The 16,391-nt window shown below is 36.6% G+C and overlaps 1 protein-coding gene across 1 annotated transcript in view; it reads right to left on the bottom strand.

Moving 5' to 3' along the window:
* gabrb4 (gamma-aminobutyric acid type A receptor subunit beta4) overlaps window positions 1-13,808 on the bottom strand; it is a 68,853-nt gene extending 55,045 nt beyond the window's left edge. Inside the window, exons 1-2 of the mRNA XM_053478489.1 lie at window positions 13,729-13,808; window positions 11,368-11,459 (exon numbers count right to left, since the gene is read on the bottom strand). Coding sequence (XP_053334464.1) covers window positions 11,368-11,459; window positions 13,729-13,808 — 172 coding nt within the window. The remainder of the gene's footprint in view (window positions 1-11,367; window positions 11,460-13,728) is intronic.
* Window positions 13,809-16,391: the final 2,583 nt, after the last annotated feature.

The raw sequence follows: 16,391 nt of genomic DNA, 5'->3' as shown, positions 1-16,391 counted from the left end.
ATGTAGACACAGTTTTTTCACACATACACACTTCTATACATTTTCTATTCATTTTTGTAAAGCTGGTTTATCTTATTTATAAAGCGCTTTTGACCATTGTTAAAACACTATATAAATAAAATAAAATAAAATTGAATTAAGAAGAGCTAAAGAATTAAGGCTGAGGTACAGTGTGCACATTGTTACCCTACCAGAGGGTATTTATGGCTTAAATGCAGGTCATTTCCCCTCTACATTTTACATCTGGCTCTGAACCCAACACACTTAGACCTGGAACACTTATTTCCAGGCGACTACAGACCGTGGATTGAGATTATGTCCTGAAATCCCTCTGAAGCTGGATGTGAGCCTTTATTCCATTACACATCGCTCTGCCTTCGCTCAGGTAATGGGAACATTAGGGATTTCTTCATCTGTTCTGCCAAATTCCAGTTATATAAAGACACAGTTCGGTTTTTCTCTGATGCCCACACAGAGTGATTTCTCCAGTCGCTGTGCAGGAACCAGAGGACACCACACCCTGCAGGATTATAGTCTAAATCTCTTAAATGTTCTGTTTGCATTAACTCCTACCAAGCTTAGCATACCTCAGGCTATTTTCGCGTTAAGAACTAAAATTTTGCAAGAAATTTACTTTGGCATATGAAGCTTTTTCGGCATATAAAGCTTTTTCGGCATACAGTACGAGCGAACGAACCGAGCCAAAACGAGCGCCAGATAAGTTGCGCGTAAGTCTGGAAGCTGTTTAAAACTTGTTTGCGTCAGTGGAAAGCCAAGCGAAGTAAGTTTACATTTTGTTTAGTGATTTAGATTTAGTGAAGACGTAGAAACATGGGTCCCAAGAATGTTAGCAAGGACGGTAGCAAGAAGAAAAGGGAGCCACTTTCAGTTCGGTTTTTAAAGCAGCCGGTGCCGAGAGAAATCCTAAATTAAGCTTAAGTAAGAGTTATTTATTTTATATTTTACTTCATTTACATGTATTTTCTAAATGTTTTGATTGTTTTTATATGATATATAAAAATCTATATGGATTTATATTTTAAAAATATGATTAAAGTTTTGGAAATTGGTAACATTGGTAATCTTTTTGGGTGGCTGGAACGGATTATCTGCATTTAGATTATTTCCAATGGAACGATGCGTTTCACAATACAACATTTCACCTTAAAAACTTGCCTCTAGAACTGATTAAATTTATATGCAGAGGTACCGCTGTACATAAAATGTGCTAACTCTATTTATAATATTAAATATTCAAAAATATGAAGACAAAAGCATAAAGAATAATTTACAATTTATATTTACTAAACAATTAATTTAATTATAAAGCTATAGAGTACCTGTAGCAGAAAATTACCCAACACCTGACAGATGATAATCATAAATTGGTATTAAAATAGTACATCATAGTTCAGCACTCTTCCTATTCCAAGCTCACCCTGGAGAAATCTTCATCATGCTTAGCGACTAGAAGCATCATAGCTGACTACGCAGCCGGCTCTGTTAAAAACATTGCTTCTGCCAGGTTAGCTTCCAGCTGCTCCAGTTGCTTTGTTCACTCGTACCCTGAATGTTTACTGCAATGCTCATGGTTGGTTTTATTTTTATGTGATATCGCACAAGCAACAATCTCTAGTGTAGTAAATATTATGCAGTAAATGTTTTAATGTAAGGAACAATTGTTAGAATTTAAAATTTACATAACAATGACAGACTAGCAGGATAAAATAATATCATTGCTCTTACACAATATCTTCACTATTGAAACTTTACAAGACCAAGACTAACAGTTCTATTAACATCCTTATTGTAACATTCTAAACATACAAAGTCAAATCTTGATGAAAAAGTTTGCTGATTTTCAGCTCAGTTAAAATCACCTGGTTTCATAGTTAACTTTCAGCCTTTTAGCTATAGGCATGAAGTTTAATAGGTCCAGTACCTAACCCTAACTATACCAAATTTTTTTCTTTTTTTTTTTTTTACACACTGATGCATATGCTATATATAATATTGTTACTCCTCGTCAAAATGAGCCACACTCCTACTACGACTGCACAAAAATTGTGTGAACTTAGTAGGAACCTTTACAACACCTTACGGAATTCATCGATGTACTACAAGCATGGTGCACATGGGAATGATTGTTAAATTTCTCACAACTCATTGCTGGTTAGCTGGTTAAACCGAGCTTCCATAAAAGACTTGCAATGTAGGGAGATGATGGCGGCAGCAGCGGGATGATGCTACTGCTGTCGCCATCAGTAACAAATAGAAGGGTTTGTGTGTACACTGTATGCCCATATTAAGTCCCCATGAACTTGTCTGCTGTAGCTCACTTAATGCAAGAGACACTGATTATGCACTTGACAACTTCATTAAAGACCTCAATGTAATCAATGTTTTCTGATTCATTAATGCAACAGTGAAACTACATCAATTCAGCTAGGCACAAGATTTAATCCTGTGTAGACTAAATCTCCATGGCGTTTTGGTCATCTTTCGCTGAAAGGCATTTTGTCCAATTTGTTTTTCCAACCATCGTGCAGTGTTTGTTAGCCCGATGTATTAACCAAAGCTTTATATCTATGCCTCAACACAACATTTACTCATGCTCGATAAATTCTTTTTTAAAAAAAAGGCAGAAATGCGGAAGGAAACATGTCTTCCATACTGATCCATTGTTGTGCCTCGGCATTATGTATGAAAGGAACAGAGGCGGAATTGGGGGTTGTTGTTCAGTTGTTGTTGTTGAGTGGAGGTAGTGACAGGGTGAGACGAGATCTGTGTGAAAGGGAAAACCCCCGTCGTGGAACAGGGGTCTGACGTTTGGAGATGTGTGATGTATGCAACATGCCATCTGGAGGTTTAGCAGTTAGCAACTAACACACAGATATCTTATACGTGTATAAAGTAGATCAGACCACTGATATCCTATGTAAAGTAGATTAGACCACTGATATCCTATGTAGAGTAAATCAGACCACTGATATCCTATGTAGAGTAGATTAGACCACTGATATCCTATGTAAAGTAGATTAGACCACTGAAATCCTATGTAGAGTAGATCAGACCACTGATATCCTATGTAGAGTAAATCAGACCACTGATATCCTATGTAAAGTAGATTAGATCACTGAAATCCTATGTAGAGTAGATCAGACCACTGATATCCTATGTAGAGTAGATTAGACCACTGATATCCTATGTAGAGTAAATCAGACCACTGATATCCTATGTAAAGTAGATTAGACCACTAATATCCTATGTAGAGTAGATCAGACCACTGATATCCTATGTAGAGTAGATTAGACCACTGATATCCTATGTAGAGTAGATTAGACCACGGATATCTTATGTAGAGTAGATCAGACCACTGATATCCTATGTAAAGTAGATTAGACCACTGAAATCCTATGTAGAGTAGATCAGACCACTGATATCCTATGTAAAGTAGATTAGACCACTCATATCCTATGTAGAGTAGATCAGACCACTGATATCCTATGTAGAGTAGATTAGACCACTGATATCCTATGTAAAGTAGATTAGACCACTGAAATCCTATGTAGAGTAGATCAGACCACTGATATCCTATGTAGAGTAGATTAGACCACTGATATCCTATGTAGAGTAGATTAGACCACGGATATCTTATGTAGAGTAGATCAGACCACTGATATCCTATGTAGAGTAGATTAGACCACTGATATCCTATGTAGAGTAGATAATGTATGAGTCTTGTATGATAATGTATTTTATGTAGAGTACTTATATAAAGTAGATCAGACCACTGATATCTTAAATAAAGTACATCAGACCACTGGTATTACATGTAGAGTAAATCAGACCCCAGATACCTTATATAAAGTAGATCAGACTACTGCTATCTCATATAAAGTACAGCAGACCCCAGATATCTCATATAAAGTAGATCAGACCACTGATATCTTATGTAGAGTAGATCAGACCACTGATATCTTATGTAGAGTAGATCAGACCACTGATATCCCATATAAAGTACGTCAGACCACTAATATTTCCTGTAGAGTAGATCAGACCACTGGTATCTTATATAAAGTAGATCAGACCACTAATATCTTACATAAAGTACAGCAGACCCCAGATATCTCATATGGAGTAGATTGGACCACACTTATCTCATGCAGAGTAGATCAAACCACAGAAATCTTATAGTAGATCAGACCACTGATATCTTTTATAGAGTAGATTGGATCACAGGTATTTTATATAGAGTAGCTCGGACCACAGATATTTTATTTAGAATAGATCGGACCACAGACATCTCACTGGATAAAGAATAGATTGGACTACATATATTTCATTTAGAGTGGATCGGACCACATTTATAAAGAGTATATTAAACAACAAATATCTTAGAGTGGATCATAACACAGATATCTGATATAGACTAGATCAGACCACTAATATCTTAAATATGGTAGATCAGACCATAGATATCTTATATACTGTAGAGTCACCTGATCACATGTATCTTTTATAGCATAGATTAGACCATATATATCTTGTATAGAGTAGATTAGACCACTATAAAGCTGTAATGCATCAAAAACAATCAACGGAAACTTCAGCTGGGACTGACTCTGATCAGTAGGGCCAAGTTTGTGTTAAATTTTTAGATCCCAATAAAAATATTAAAGCATTGTGTTCTTTCGAGCATTGGACATGTTATCAGCAGTGAACTGGGGAGAAAAAACGAGCAGAGAGCTGGGTTTGGTGAGTGATGCACATGTGCACGGCTAAGAAATGCACCTCAAAACTCAGTTCACCTCAAATTCACCCATCCTTGTCACACGCCTTATTTTCGATGCATGTCTTAAATGTTATACAAAATGCCGATGCTGTTGAATTAAACATCACAGCTCTTCTAATTGCAGATGGCCAGTGCACAGCTTGAAAGCAAACATTGTGGCGGCTTAACAATAAACTTCTGGGAAGTTCAGTGAGAATTAAACTAACAAAACTTTTGCCTCTCATCCCAAAACACTAAGCAAAATACCCTCTCTCAAGGCAACGCTATCACAATTAAACCTACATTAAAACATCACCAGAATAACCCAGTGTATAGTCACACAGCAGAGAAAGCTCGCTAGGAGACAGTACATTATAAAACAGGTAACAAGTTTTTAACTTAAATATTGTCCCACCAGCAAGACCATATATGCATAATGTGTGTGTGAGTGTGTGTGAGTGTGTGCGCAGCTCACTACGTCAAAACATACACATATTCCTATCTGTCAGACTAAAGACGATGATTTGGCTAAGAGCAGGAAGCGAGACCTTAAGTGAGGAATTATCGGTACTGAGAAGCGAAGGCACTCTCCATTGTCACTTCATTTTTAAAAAGGATGACCACCTCACTCTCACGTTTTGCGTAATGCCAGCCAGTAATGGCTTTTTGCTTATTGGACTTGTGAATGTAGGTTTAATGTGCTGTTTTTTTTTTTTAAATCTAAATATTAAATGGAACACACACACATAAAGAAAACCCATGTCTAATTTAAAATAAGGTTTAATTTTATTCTTATCCTTACAAGTGAAAGTATCTTGAATTCTAGTCAAATCTAAAATTTCTTCATGTAAGATTACAACAAACCAAATATAAGATTATCAAACCTTATTCTAGACATTTTTTTTTGTTCTATTAGCAGATAATTTTGCTTTGTTTAAGAAATAAATGCTTGGAATTAGCAATATTATCTGACAATAGAACAATTAAGTTACATTTAAAAAGTTAGTAACATTAGTCTGGGAATAGGTTTGATAATCCTTTATTTTGTTTGTAATGTTGGATTTTATTTTATGAATAAGTTAAGAACAATAGTATTAATTAATTAACAGTTTTAACAGTCTACGCAGAATCTAAAGACACTTAGGGCATCGTTCATTCTCATTAATGTGAATGCAATCCATCCAGAGTTTTGTTTCAAAAGAATTTTTATTTAATCTCTATGTTTAGAAGTTGACCATGATTTAAAACTTTGTGGAGAAAAGTTACTTCACTTAATAACAAATGGTAGAAACCTGCAACCTAAAGACTGTGGATATATTTCTAGCTTCCTACAGTACAGTGTGTGTGTATATCTGTGTGTGTCCTCCTTTATCCCGCTCTACTGTATGTGTACTACATATTTAGGATTTCCTGGAAGAGGTCCAGATCCGATGTTGGGATTAGCAGTTCGGGAAAGACATCATCGCTTTAGAAGGGTATAACAGGGTTAGGGTTGGAAACATTGCATCACTCCTGCTACAGCCGACGCCCACTTCTGTATTTCCCAGCTTCATATTAGATTGATTTTTAGCTTTCATATGCCAGCTTTTAAACTTTAGGACTATACTTTATGATGCTAGTTTAGGTACTTGAGTTTAGGCTTTTAAAACATCTATACTCCAGATTTGCAAACTGTATCCCGAACAAACAAATACTCCAGATCAGCTTCTTAGAATATAAGCATAAGATCAGACGCCACATAATGTAAAATAATATATAATTGCCTGAAAACTTAGATAGCATCCATCCGATAGCCAGCAGCATGGATTCAATGGATCAGAAATAATTTAAAATCTGATCATTTTGATTCGTACACATTCACATTTCATACCAAATTCTTTTGATACATATTAGATTTTGCATCATTTAACAAATAGCTAAAACCTGCATCTAAATTAATTATTTATTTAAATAATGTAATTTATTTATGAAATATTTACATATACAGCAAAGAGACTTTTTCATTTGCTAGGTTTGAGTTTATTACAGTATATTTAAATAGTTTTTTTTAGTGTGTAAGGGGGTTTACCTGTAACATGCTTGTGAAATGTTTATTATTTTGTTGTTACAAAGTTAAAAAAACAGGAATATAGTAAGATTTATGTATTATTTACTAATATAAGATTACAATTACCAGTTTTTTTAATTGAGTTATAAAAAAGTTAAGAAATAAATTATTCAGATTTTTATAAATAAATTGTATGTAATTTATTTTAATTTGTTTATAATGATTTCAAGATTTATATATAATTACAAATATTAATTCTGTTGGCAAATCATGTAGAAAAAAATACTTAAAATTAGGATCCTTTTTTGTCAATAAAAATAAAAAGTCTTACTTGAAATTAGTACAAATTAAAGTCTAGAAAAAGATTTGATTTAATGTAATTTTATAATAAAATTTCATAATTCTTTTACTTAAAATTAAGAACATTTTATTTACTCTTCCTATGATTTTATTTATTTATTTTTGTTCAGCAAAGTTAATTTTACTTATGTCTCAAAATAACTGGTGGCTTGATTTTCTGTTACTAAGCCTTCCTTCCCTTTACACACAAAAGTCTGATGCTCCATTGTGTTATTTTTTCTTTACATGAACAAAAAAGGGCTGTAGCAACAGTCACAGGTTCTTTCTTTGTGCTTGGAAAGGTTAACGTTCTCTCTGTCCATTTCACCCTCTACATAACAAAGCTCATTCAGAATGACCAAACTGGCTAATTAAATCCTGATTAGCTGCTGATAACATTCTCGACCTGTTGCGTGTTATTTATGCACGGGCTGTTCGGCCTGACTCCGGCTCTGCGTTAATGCTTCTGACAATGAAACTTGATTGGCTCGAACACTGCAGCAAAAAAAATAATAAAATCTTAGAAAGTGAAATGTTCATGAATTGAGCCAACCTATCCATAATTTCTTAAAATAAGAAATCTTGTTTACATTAATTTGTTCTACTGGAAGATTATTGATATTGTTTTATTTAAATATTATTTTATTAATTATTATTACCTGGCATTAGAACAAGACATTTTTACCCTTGAAATTTTTTATAACATTTAACTAAATTTTTTTTTAATTTTGATGAGAAAGTTTTATAATCTTATATTTGTGTTGTTGTAATATTATTAAAAATATATAGATTTTTTTGTATGTTATACATACTGTATAAAACAGAAAATGTGTTTGCCAAAGAAGCTTCTTCTAAAGTTTAAATCTATTACTAAAATGTGAGCTTCTAGAAGCATATGACCTGTAAAAATTATTGTTTAAATTAAAGCCTTCTGTGGAAAATTAAGGATCCTGCCCCGGCCCCCCCCCCCCAAAAAAAATCTGTAGTGTCCGTAACCATGTCTTATTTATGTCGCCATATCTTTTTACAATAATACACTTTTCAGGTTTATGTCTTTTTATATGAAATATAAATCGTCCAAGTTTCATCTGAAGGACAATTAAGATCATTAAAAGATTAAAATTTACAAAAGTTACAGCACCACATCAAATTGTATTTGGCAAATGTGTTTCTTTTTATCTGATTAAAATATAAATGTGCATGCATAAGAAACATTGATTATTGTGAAAAATGGTGTTATATGATCCTTTATAAAAAATCACTTTTTAGCTGGGTGAGACACTTTTTGGCACCAACACCATGTTTTGCCGATTCAAGAATATTTCACTTGATAAGATAAAATTTTTTTATTTTTTTTTGCATTGAACAGCGAGAGCTCCACATCTCTGGATGTGTTAGTGCTGTGAGTATCTAAAGCTGTCCAGCATTTCATAGGTAGAATCTTAACATGACACCGATTGGCTTTAAAAACACCTACTAACTTTATGTGCAGATGATACGCTTGTGATAATTCCTTGCGCTAGGGCAATGGGCAGGGCAGTATGATGAGGGGTTTTCCAACCAGGGGTTTACAAACTAATGGAGACAATTTATATTCTTTTTCTGGGAATTCTTATTTAGTGAATTATAACCTCAGTAGTAAAACGTGAGCAGAGGTTGACATGATCTCATGTCATGTATTAAAAGCTCTTGCAAGTGCGAGCAAGTTAAATGGAAATGACAGTGTTAGCTAGCTAATTCATTCTTCATGACTAGCAACATCTCTTTTAAAAAGGACAGGGATGCCGTCCCAAGAGGAAGAACATCCGAGCACAAATCACACACAATAGGTCCAAAGCGACCGGCGTTCTGTGAGTACAGCGAGAAGTAATTTCAAATGTCAGATTTATGTCCTCAGATATTGACGAGGCTAAACCCGCCTCCGAGCGCATGATATGCTTTGAGCAGCTTTCTTTAAAAAAAAAAAAATAAAAAAACAAAGCATGTAAAAGAACATGAGTATTGCAAAAAAATAAATAAATAAATAAATAAATAAATACCCAGCAAAAGCTGAGCACGAAGCAAATGTTACACTTAATGTTGGCCTGCTGGAGATCACGGGGGGGTATACAGCCCCCCTGTATAGCCCCCCTGTATACAGTACGAGACAAATCATTTATGCCGAAGGGATTCAGATGACACAATCGCTCGGAAACCCCAGGTCTAGATTAACCTCCTTAGCTTTCCTACTTTGTACTCTAAAAGGAATCAGAAGCCACCTTAGTCTCTTTAAAGAGTTAAGGCAGTCGTATAAGCAGAGCTTAGCCCTGACCGCCAAGCAGATGACGCAGACCCTCGGTCCAAACCTAGCAGCTGGGTATTCCCATACACCGCACACCTACACCAACATCTAACGCCGTATCAGGCACTGACGAGTCACTGAACGAACGTGTTAAATGAACCGGTGCAAATAAACCAGTGTAATTCTGTAGAAGGACACTTGAAGGAAATAACCGATGCGAGATCAACAAGAATAAACAAATCCATTACACATGAAACATACGAAGAGGAACGTGCTTCAGGTCCACTACTGTACAGTGTTATAGTATTACAAATGTAAACACAGAGTAATATTTATTAAATTACGATTTCTATTCATGAGTAATGCTAATAAGAATTATAGCTTAAAAGTATTGACACCCCCTTCATTAATTCATATTGTGCTTTTAAAGATCCGGACTTTCTTTTTATTTTTTAATGTGGTCTTGAGGAATAGTTCTCCAGGCTTCCTGAAAGATTTCTCTCATCTTCTTTTCTAGTCCCTGTACCTGAGAAATGTTTTTGTTTGTTAAGCCACACAGTGACCTATGAATCATTCAAACATAAAAAAGCATCTAACCGAAGGCACGGACCAGTGAGAAACAGGTGCAGATGATGACAGATGATCGGCCGGTGATTAGTAACCGCTGATGCTGAATGGTTGGAACAGACGAGAGGGGAAATGAGGTCGATGCTGAGATTGTTACACAAACGACCAATTTTTTAAAATGTATCTTTACGCACTTTGCAGGCGGTTTTAAGAGTAAAAGATTATCTTGATTTTTTTTTATGTAATCTCTATAAATGTATTTTATTTAACATGAACAAATGGGACGCTCAAGATTTTTCACATTAGAAGAAAACAATCTTGCATAATTCCATTGGCTGTTTTAATGCTTTAAAGTTAGCAGATCTTATTATTGCGTCTTATTACAGCGTCTAATTCTACCTGTTTAAGAAAATTTAGAATAATGTGTAGATTCTCAAATACCATTTGTTCTGTTTGTTGCAGCCCATTCAATGGAGACAAACAGTGGTAATGCACGAGAGAACGGATGGCTAGATGGATGGATGCATTGGTAGATGGACAGATAGTTAGCGTCCGCTTCCTCTGAAGCTCCTGATACCGTTGTGTCCTTTGTAATCCATGGCGAAGATTTGCTTCTTTGGTGAAATACAAGCTAATTTGCTGAGGGTGAGTCGAACGGTGCAAAGAAAAAACACCTCCAGTAGCAAATTTACTGCCTCTTTGCAATGTCAAGGGACAAACCCGAGACCTGTAATGAATGGTTGGACACATCGTCCTTCAAACAAAGCATTTTTGTGTGTGAGGCAAAGTTATTTTGTGTTTTGTGGATGAAGAAGCATCCCTGGGGTTCTTTAAAATTGTGAACGTGTGCATAACTATGAATCATGGCCGGCTGAAACAGTCTGCTCAGCCTTTAGAAGTCCTTCTGCTGTTTTTGCCTTTTCGTTTTTTTTTTTTTTTTTCCGAAGACACAGGCGATAAGTAAATGTAATCAGAAATATAAATTTGTGAATTAAGAACAATGTATTGTTCCTAGACTGAAAATATTCTCTTCTTTTCCGACGTTCCTTCCTGTCCGGATCGTCTACTGAAATTGTTTCCCAGCCCTGAAATTGTTCCTGCAGCTTTATGAATACCAGCAAGATCTTCTACAATGTTAATAACATTTTGACTCTTATTGCCTCCTACTACTTTTAATATTTTTCGTACTTCACTATGATCCGTGAGCGAGCATCAGGATGGCAAGAGCTATTCATTGGCCTAATCTGTTCAGGAGAAGATGCTTAGCTTTTTAGAGTTTTCAGCATTTTGAAAGAAAAAGGTTTTCACATCAGCAGTAAACACGTGAAGAGGAGAGGAGGGAGAACGGGATGGACGTACCTCCAAAGTCCGGCCGGAGACGGATGTCATACCCCCTCAACAGCTTGTCCACTGTCGATTTGGCCACAGATATTCCAGATCCAGCAGAATTGCTATGGGGGAGACAGTTACAGTCATTAAAAACAGGCACAATGATGGACAATCATAACTGCTGCATTTTAAATAGCAATTAACATGTTTACACTTTTGGAGAAAACCTTAATCAAATAATTTTCTTTGAACATGCTCTATTTATGTGCTATAATACTCAACTATTATAGAAGCTGAATGGTTGTATCCGTACTCAAGAAAATCCCCAAAAGAAAGAAAAAATGACTTTTTATATATTATATTTAATTATTTTTCTTTTAAACTATAAACTACATAAACCACAAAAAGAAATATTTTCCCTTGTATTTTTATCCTATTATATTTTACATAATGATAAGAGATAGCTGGAGTTGCTGATTTATTAAAGATAAGACATTTCATTAGCTTTTCAAGCAAAATTTTCAAATGTTAACCTTTCATTTTGTAAATTTAGCTAGTTATTTTTTTTTTTTACATTCGCTTGTTGAATTAACTAGATAATTAGGTTAATTAAAAACGGCTCGTTAAAATAGCTTTTTAAAGATTAGCTAACCAGCAAGCCAAAAGCTACAATCTGCTTGTGTGCGTTAGCGGGATAGTTCCATTATGACTGATTGCTTAACGAACTATCTAGACATGGATGGACGGCGATGTCAGATCAGCATCAGATCTCCCCCCCCCCCTTTCTTTTACTCTTTTACTCTTAAGTAACATTTGAATGGGTTTTAACGTACATACTTTCACACAGTTCCAGATTTTCAAAGCCCACCTGTACTTTAACCTAAGTAGGGTTTATTGGTACTTTTCCCACCTCTGCTTTGTGAGAATAAATTCTCACAGGCATGCAGTCGTTTGTAATGATGATGCCTTGAGTGATATCAGTGACAATCTGAGATGTAAATCATGATTGATGACGATTCAGAATCCCAGCTCTATATTCCACCAGTCATCGAAACTGTATCAAGGTGTACTGCATGACGATGAAGTCTATATCATTTTGCACTTTAGCACGACACAGCACAAGCACATGCACAGCTCATTTGGTCATGATTATGCACATGCTTAGGAGTAAGGAGTTTGAATACCAACATTGCAAAATGGCTTCGTATTAAAGGTGGTTTTACTTAAAAAAAAAATAATAATAAATGAATAATTAGGTTATTTAAAATCTGACTCACACTGATATAAATTTATTTACATCCCGACTTCCAAGGTGATGTTAAACCAGACTAAGTATGTACATAAATCAGACATGAGGACAAATCCAAATCTATCCAGTCACTATTTCATTTCATGCTTAATACGACGGGGGAAATGCAGCACCACCGATTCGTTATGGAAATCTGCTGCGTGTAGAGCTATGAGACCAGTAGGAGATGCTCGATCCGAGGCCTGCGCTTTCCAAACATGGAGATGTCCTGATTTTAATAACCATATGGACATGTCCACTTGTTAGCATCTCCATCCGTCCTGACATACAGGGAGTGCCTTAATTATTGATAATCTGCTTATCATCAATGCTTTAAGGTGGCAGTGCCAAAGAAACCAGTTGAACATCTAGACAGCACAAAAGAAGACTTAATGTCTGATCTGATGTTCCTAAGCCATGATGAAGCAGGGCTAATAATCAGAAGGCATGATGATGATGATGATGATGGTGGTAGCTAGTAGTCTGGGGGGTGGGGGTGGACTGAGAAAGCCTATGAACGCATTGATCAGATGTGTCTGCGGCAAAATGATAGTTATAGCTCGTTTGATTTAACAGAGAAAGAGAGAGAAAAACATCTTGTGCATTTAGACGCACATTCACGTCAAAGGCTGGAGACTGCGCTAGTCTCAGTGTCACGTCGCTCCAGGCCGAGCAGACGTGTGTGTATGCAAAGAATACATGTAGGTGTGCGTGTATATATATATATATATATATATATATATATAGGGCATAGATAAATAAAACATTTATACATGTAGAGTGTTTTTTAAAAAAAATCATAAATGTTAGAGTGCCAGGGTTATTGATAATGCATGCGTCTGGAGACGGATACGCGCATGTTGCGCGCACTCACACACACACACACACACAGGCAAACACACAAACACATCTCAAGTATTTATGCCAGTGGATTGACAAGTATTCTCTACACACTGGACCCTATCAGTGAATGATCAGCCATGGCCAATAGCAATAAGCAGCCTGGTGCAATTGATCTCCAAAAACCCAGCGCTTTCAAAAGAAAGAAAGAAAGAAATATAGATTAATCATCCATCCATCCATCCATCCATCATTTTTCTTACCATTGTACAAAGCAGACAGACGACAACACTGTCAAAGCAGAGACAATTCCACATATTTTTTCTTGGTGAGGACCCAACATTTCCACAAATCCGTTTATTTATATATATAGATATGTACACCTTCAGTAATCCAAGCGCCTGTGGTCCAAAACCATAAGGAAAAAAATCCAACACAGAGAACGGAAAACGGGCCAAATCAATCGCTCAGATCAAACCCAATGGATCACATGTGTGTGTGTGTGTGTGTGTGTGTGTAATTGCTCTGCAAAAAAAAAAAAAAGAGCAGAGAAAGTGGGGTATTTAAAAAGCTTGTAATTGGTCCCAAGGTGTTTTCCCCGCTTATGGAAATCCGTGCAGGTCACAGAGCAGCTCGACCAACAGCACATCACACACCATGATTACATCTGACTTCAGATTCAGAAGTAAGAAGGAGGAGGAGGAGGAGGAGGAAGAGGAGGACTGGGGAGGGAAAGGTCTTCCTAAGCCAAAAAAAAAAAATAATTAAAAAGAAAAAATTAAAAAGAAAAGGAAAAGGTATAAAAGAAAGAATGAATCAAAGTGGCGCTTCTTCTTGTCAGTCAGATGAATAAAATCCCGGTCCGAATCTTCAGCCGAGCCATGGTTCCGGTCATCTCTTCCACCACTGTCTATGATGGCTTAAGATTGTTGTCCAGATTTAAAAGATGTCAGTGGGGGAAGAAGATAAACAAACTAAATAATAATAATAATAATAATAATAAAAAGAAACAACAACAAAAAAAGCCCACGGCGGGATCCGCGCGCGCTGGCTGTCGGGTTGCCCGGGGAGGCGCGTGTCTCCGGTGCTGGAGGGAAGCAAAACCATATGCACGGTAAAGATCTGAGGCGCGGACGTCAGTGGTCTCTGGTTACAGCCTTTTATCAAGTCAGCAAAAAGGGTAAAAAAAAAAAAAAAAAAACCAATAACAACAACAACAACAAAGAATCGCGATACGAATCTGTTTGTTTGTTTGTTTGTTTGTTTAAGTCCAGATTTGCGTCCTGATGGAGACGGCGCCGGTCCGCGGTGCGCTATGTGTGTGCTGAGGAGCGCAGCATGTTCGGGGAGAAACGGCGGCCGACACACGATGACACACTTCAGCTTGAAGAACGCCTCCACGAGCCGACATGGAGAGAGAGAGAGAAAGAGAGAGAGAGAGAGAGAGGAAATCAAGACCGGTATGAAAATAGTTCCCGGGTTCATACGCGCAGATGTCTGGATTGGAGGAAACCCGACATTGTGATTTTTTCTTTTCCTTTAGGTCTGATCAGTGTGTGTGTGTGTGTGTGTGAGAGAGAGAGAGAGAGACTGTCGGGAAAGGAAGGAATTAAAAAAATTGAAGCAGTGTGTGTGTGCGCGCGCGCTGTATCACTGGGGAATGATGCTGCTCGAGTCCCCCTGCAGCCCATTAACATGCGCCGGGTGTATCCTGGGGAGCTCTCACACCAGCCACATGTCTCACCACAAGGACACACCACGCACATAGACAGGATGAAGGAGGTGGATGTGTTCCCGATGTCACTGCCTCATGCCACAGTGTCCTAATTAAGCCGCCTTTAAAGCGTGAGCAACATCACGTGATCAACAATCAACGCATTTACTCGTATAAAAAAAAAAGAAGAAGAAGGAGAAGAAAGAACAAAAAACAACAACTACAAGAAGAGAAAACATCAAATGCGTTTAGATGAGAAGTGTGTGTTTGTTTTGTGTTTGGTTGTTTTTTTTATTTCCCTTTCAGCATAAGATGAGGGTTTCTGCAGAGATCTCTACGCCGTCCAGTTGCTAGGCAACGCTGCGACCGCTGATGCAGAAGGCCTCGGTACATTTTACAGCAGCTAAAGCAGGACAGCAGGGCCAAATGGCGAATGTATGTTTGCAACATTTTCTCCCTCCTCGCTCCTGGTGTCGCCCCGCTGGTCTTGGAGCTTTTAGTGCTTCAGCTGCGCTTTACAAGATTTTATTACAGTGTAACCCGTATCTGCTTCTGCATATCCACTGACCAACCAAACACGAGTTGTTTATGGCCAAAACATGGTGTCGGTACTTAAAAGTGTCTCACCTATGTGAAACAAGTGAATTTTCAGACATGATCATCGTTTTTTTGTAAATATGCATAAACATGTATATGTCTGTGGTGTACGTAACTTTTTTAAAAATTTTAATCTTTAAATGTTCTGAATTGTTGTTCCTAATTGTTGTTTCAGATTTCACCTGAAAAGACAAAAACCTAAAAAAGGGTAGTAATCTAAAAATACATGGCCACATGATTTTGACATGGTTACGGACACTACAGCTATTTTGGAGGGAAAAAAATCCTTCATTTTGCACAGATTGCTTTAATTTAAGCAAAAATTCCTACAGGTCATATACTTCTGGAAGCTTACACCAATTTAAGTATCAATACTTGAATTTTAAATTATTATTGTTTGCAGCTAGAAAATATATAATGCTGAAAATGACCATTTTTGGGGCGCATATAAAATCTTCTCTCCAAAATTAGCAATGTGTAATTTTTTAGGAAAGCAAGATTGGTCACTTTCATGTAGCTTACATGTTCTGTATTATATGTATAAAATAAACACTAATGAGCCTATTTGAAGGATCGAGTGTCATGTATGAGCATCCAGGTGAAGTCCTTTAAGTG

The sequence above is a fragment of the Clarias gariepinus genome, chromosome 19, assembly GCF_024256425.1.
Source record: "Clarias gariepinus isolate MV-2021 ecotype Netherlands chromosome 19, CGAR_prim_01v2, whole genome shotgun sequence".
Lineage (NCBI taxonomy): Eukaryota > Metazoa > Chordata > Actinopteri > Siluriformes > Clariidae > Clarias > Clarias gariepinus.
This window is presented reverse-complemented; position numbering and strand designations above follow the sequence as displayed.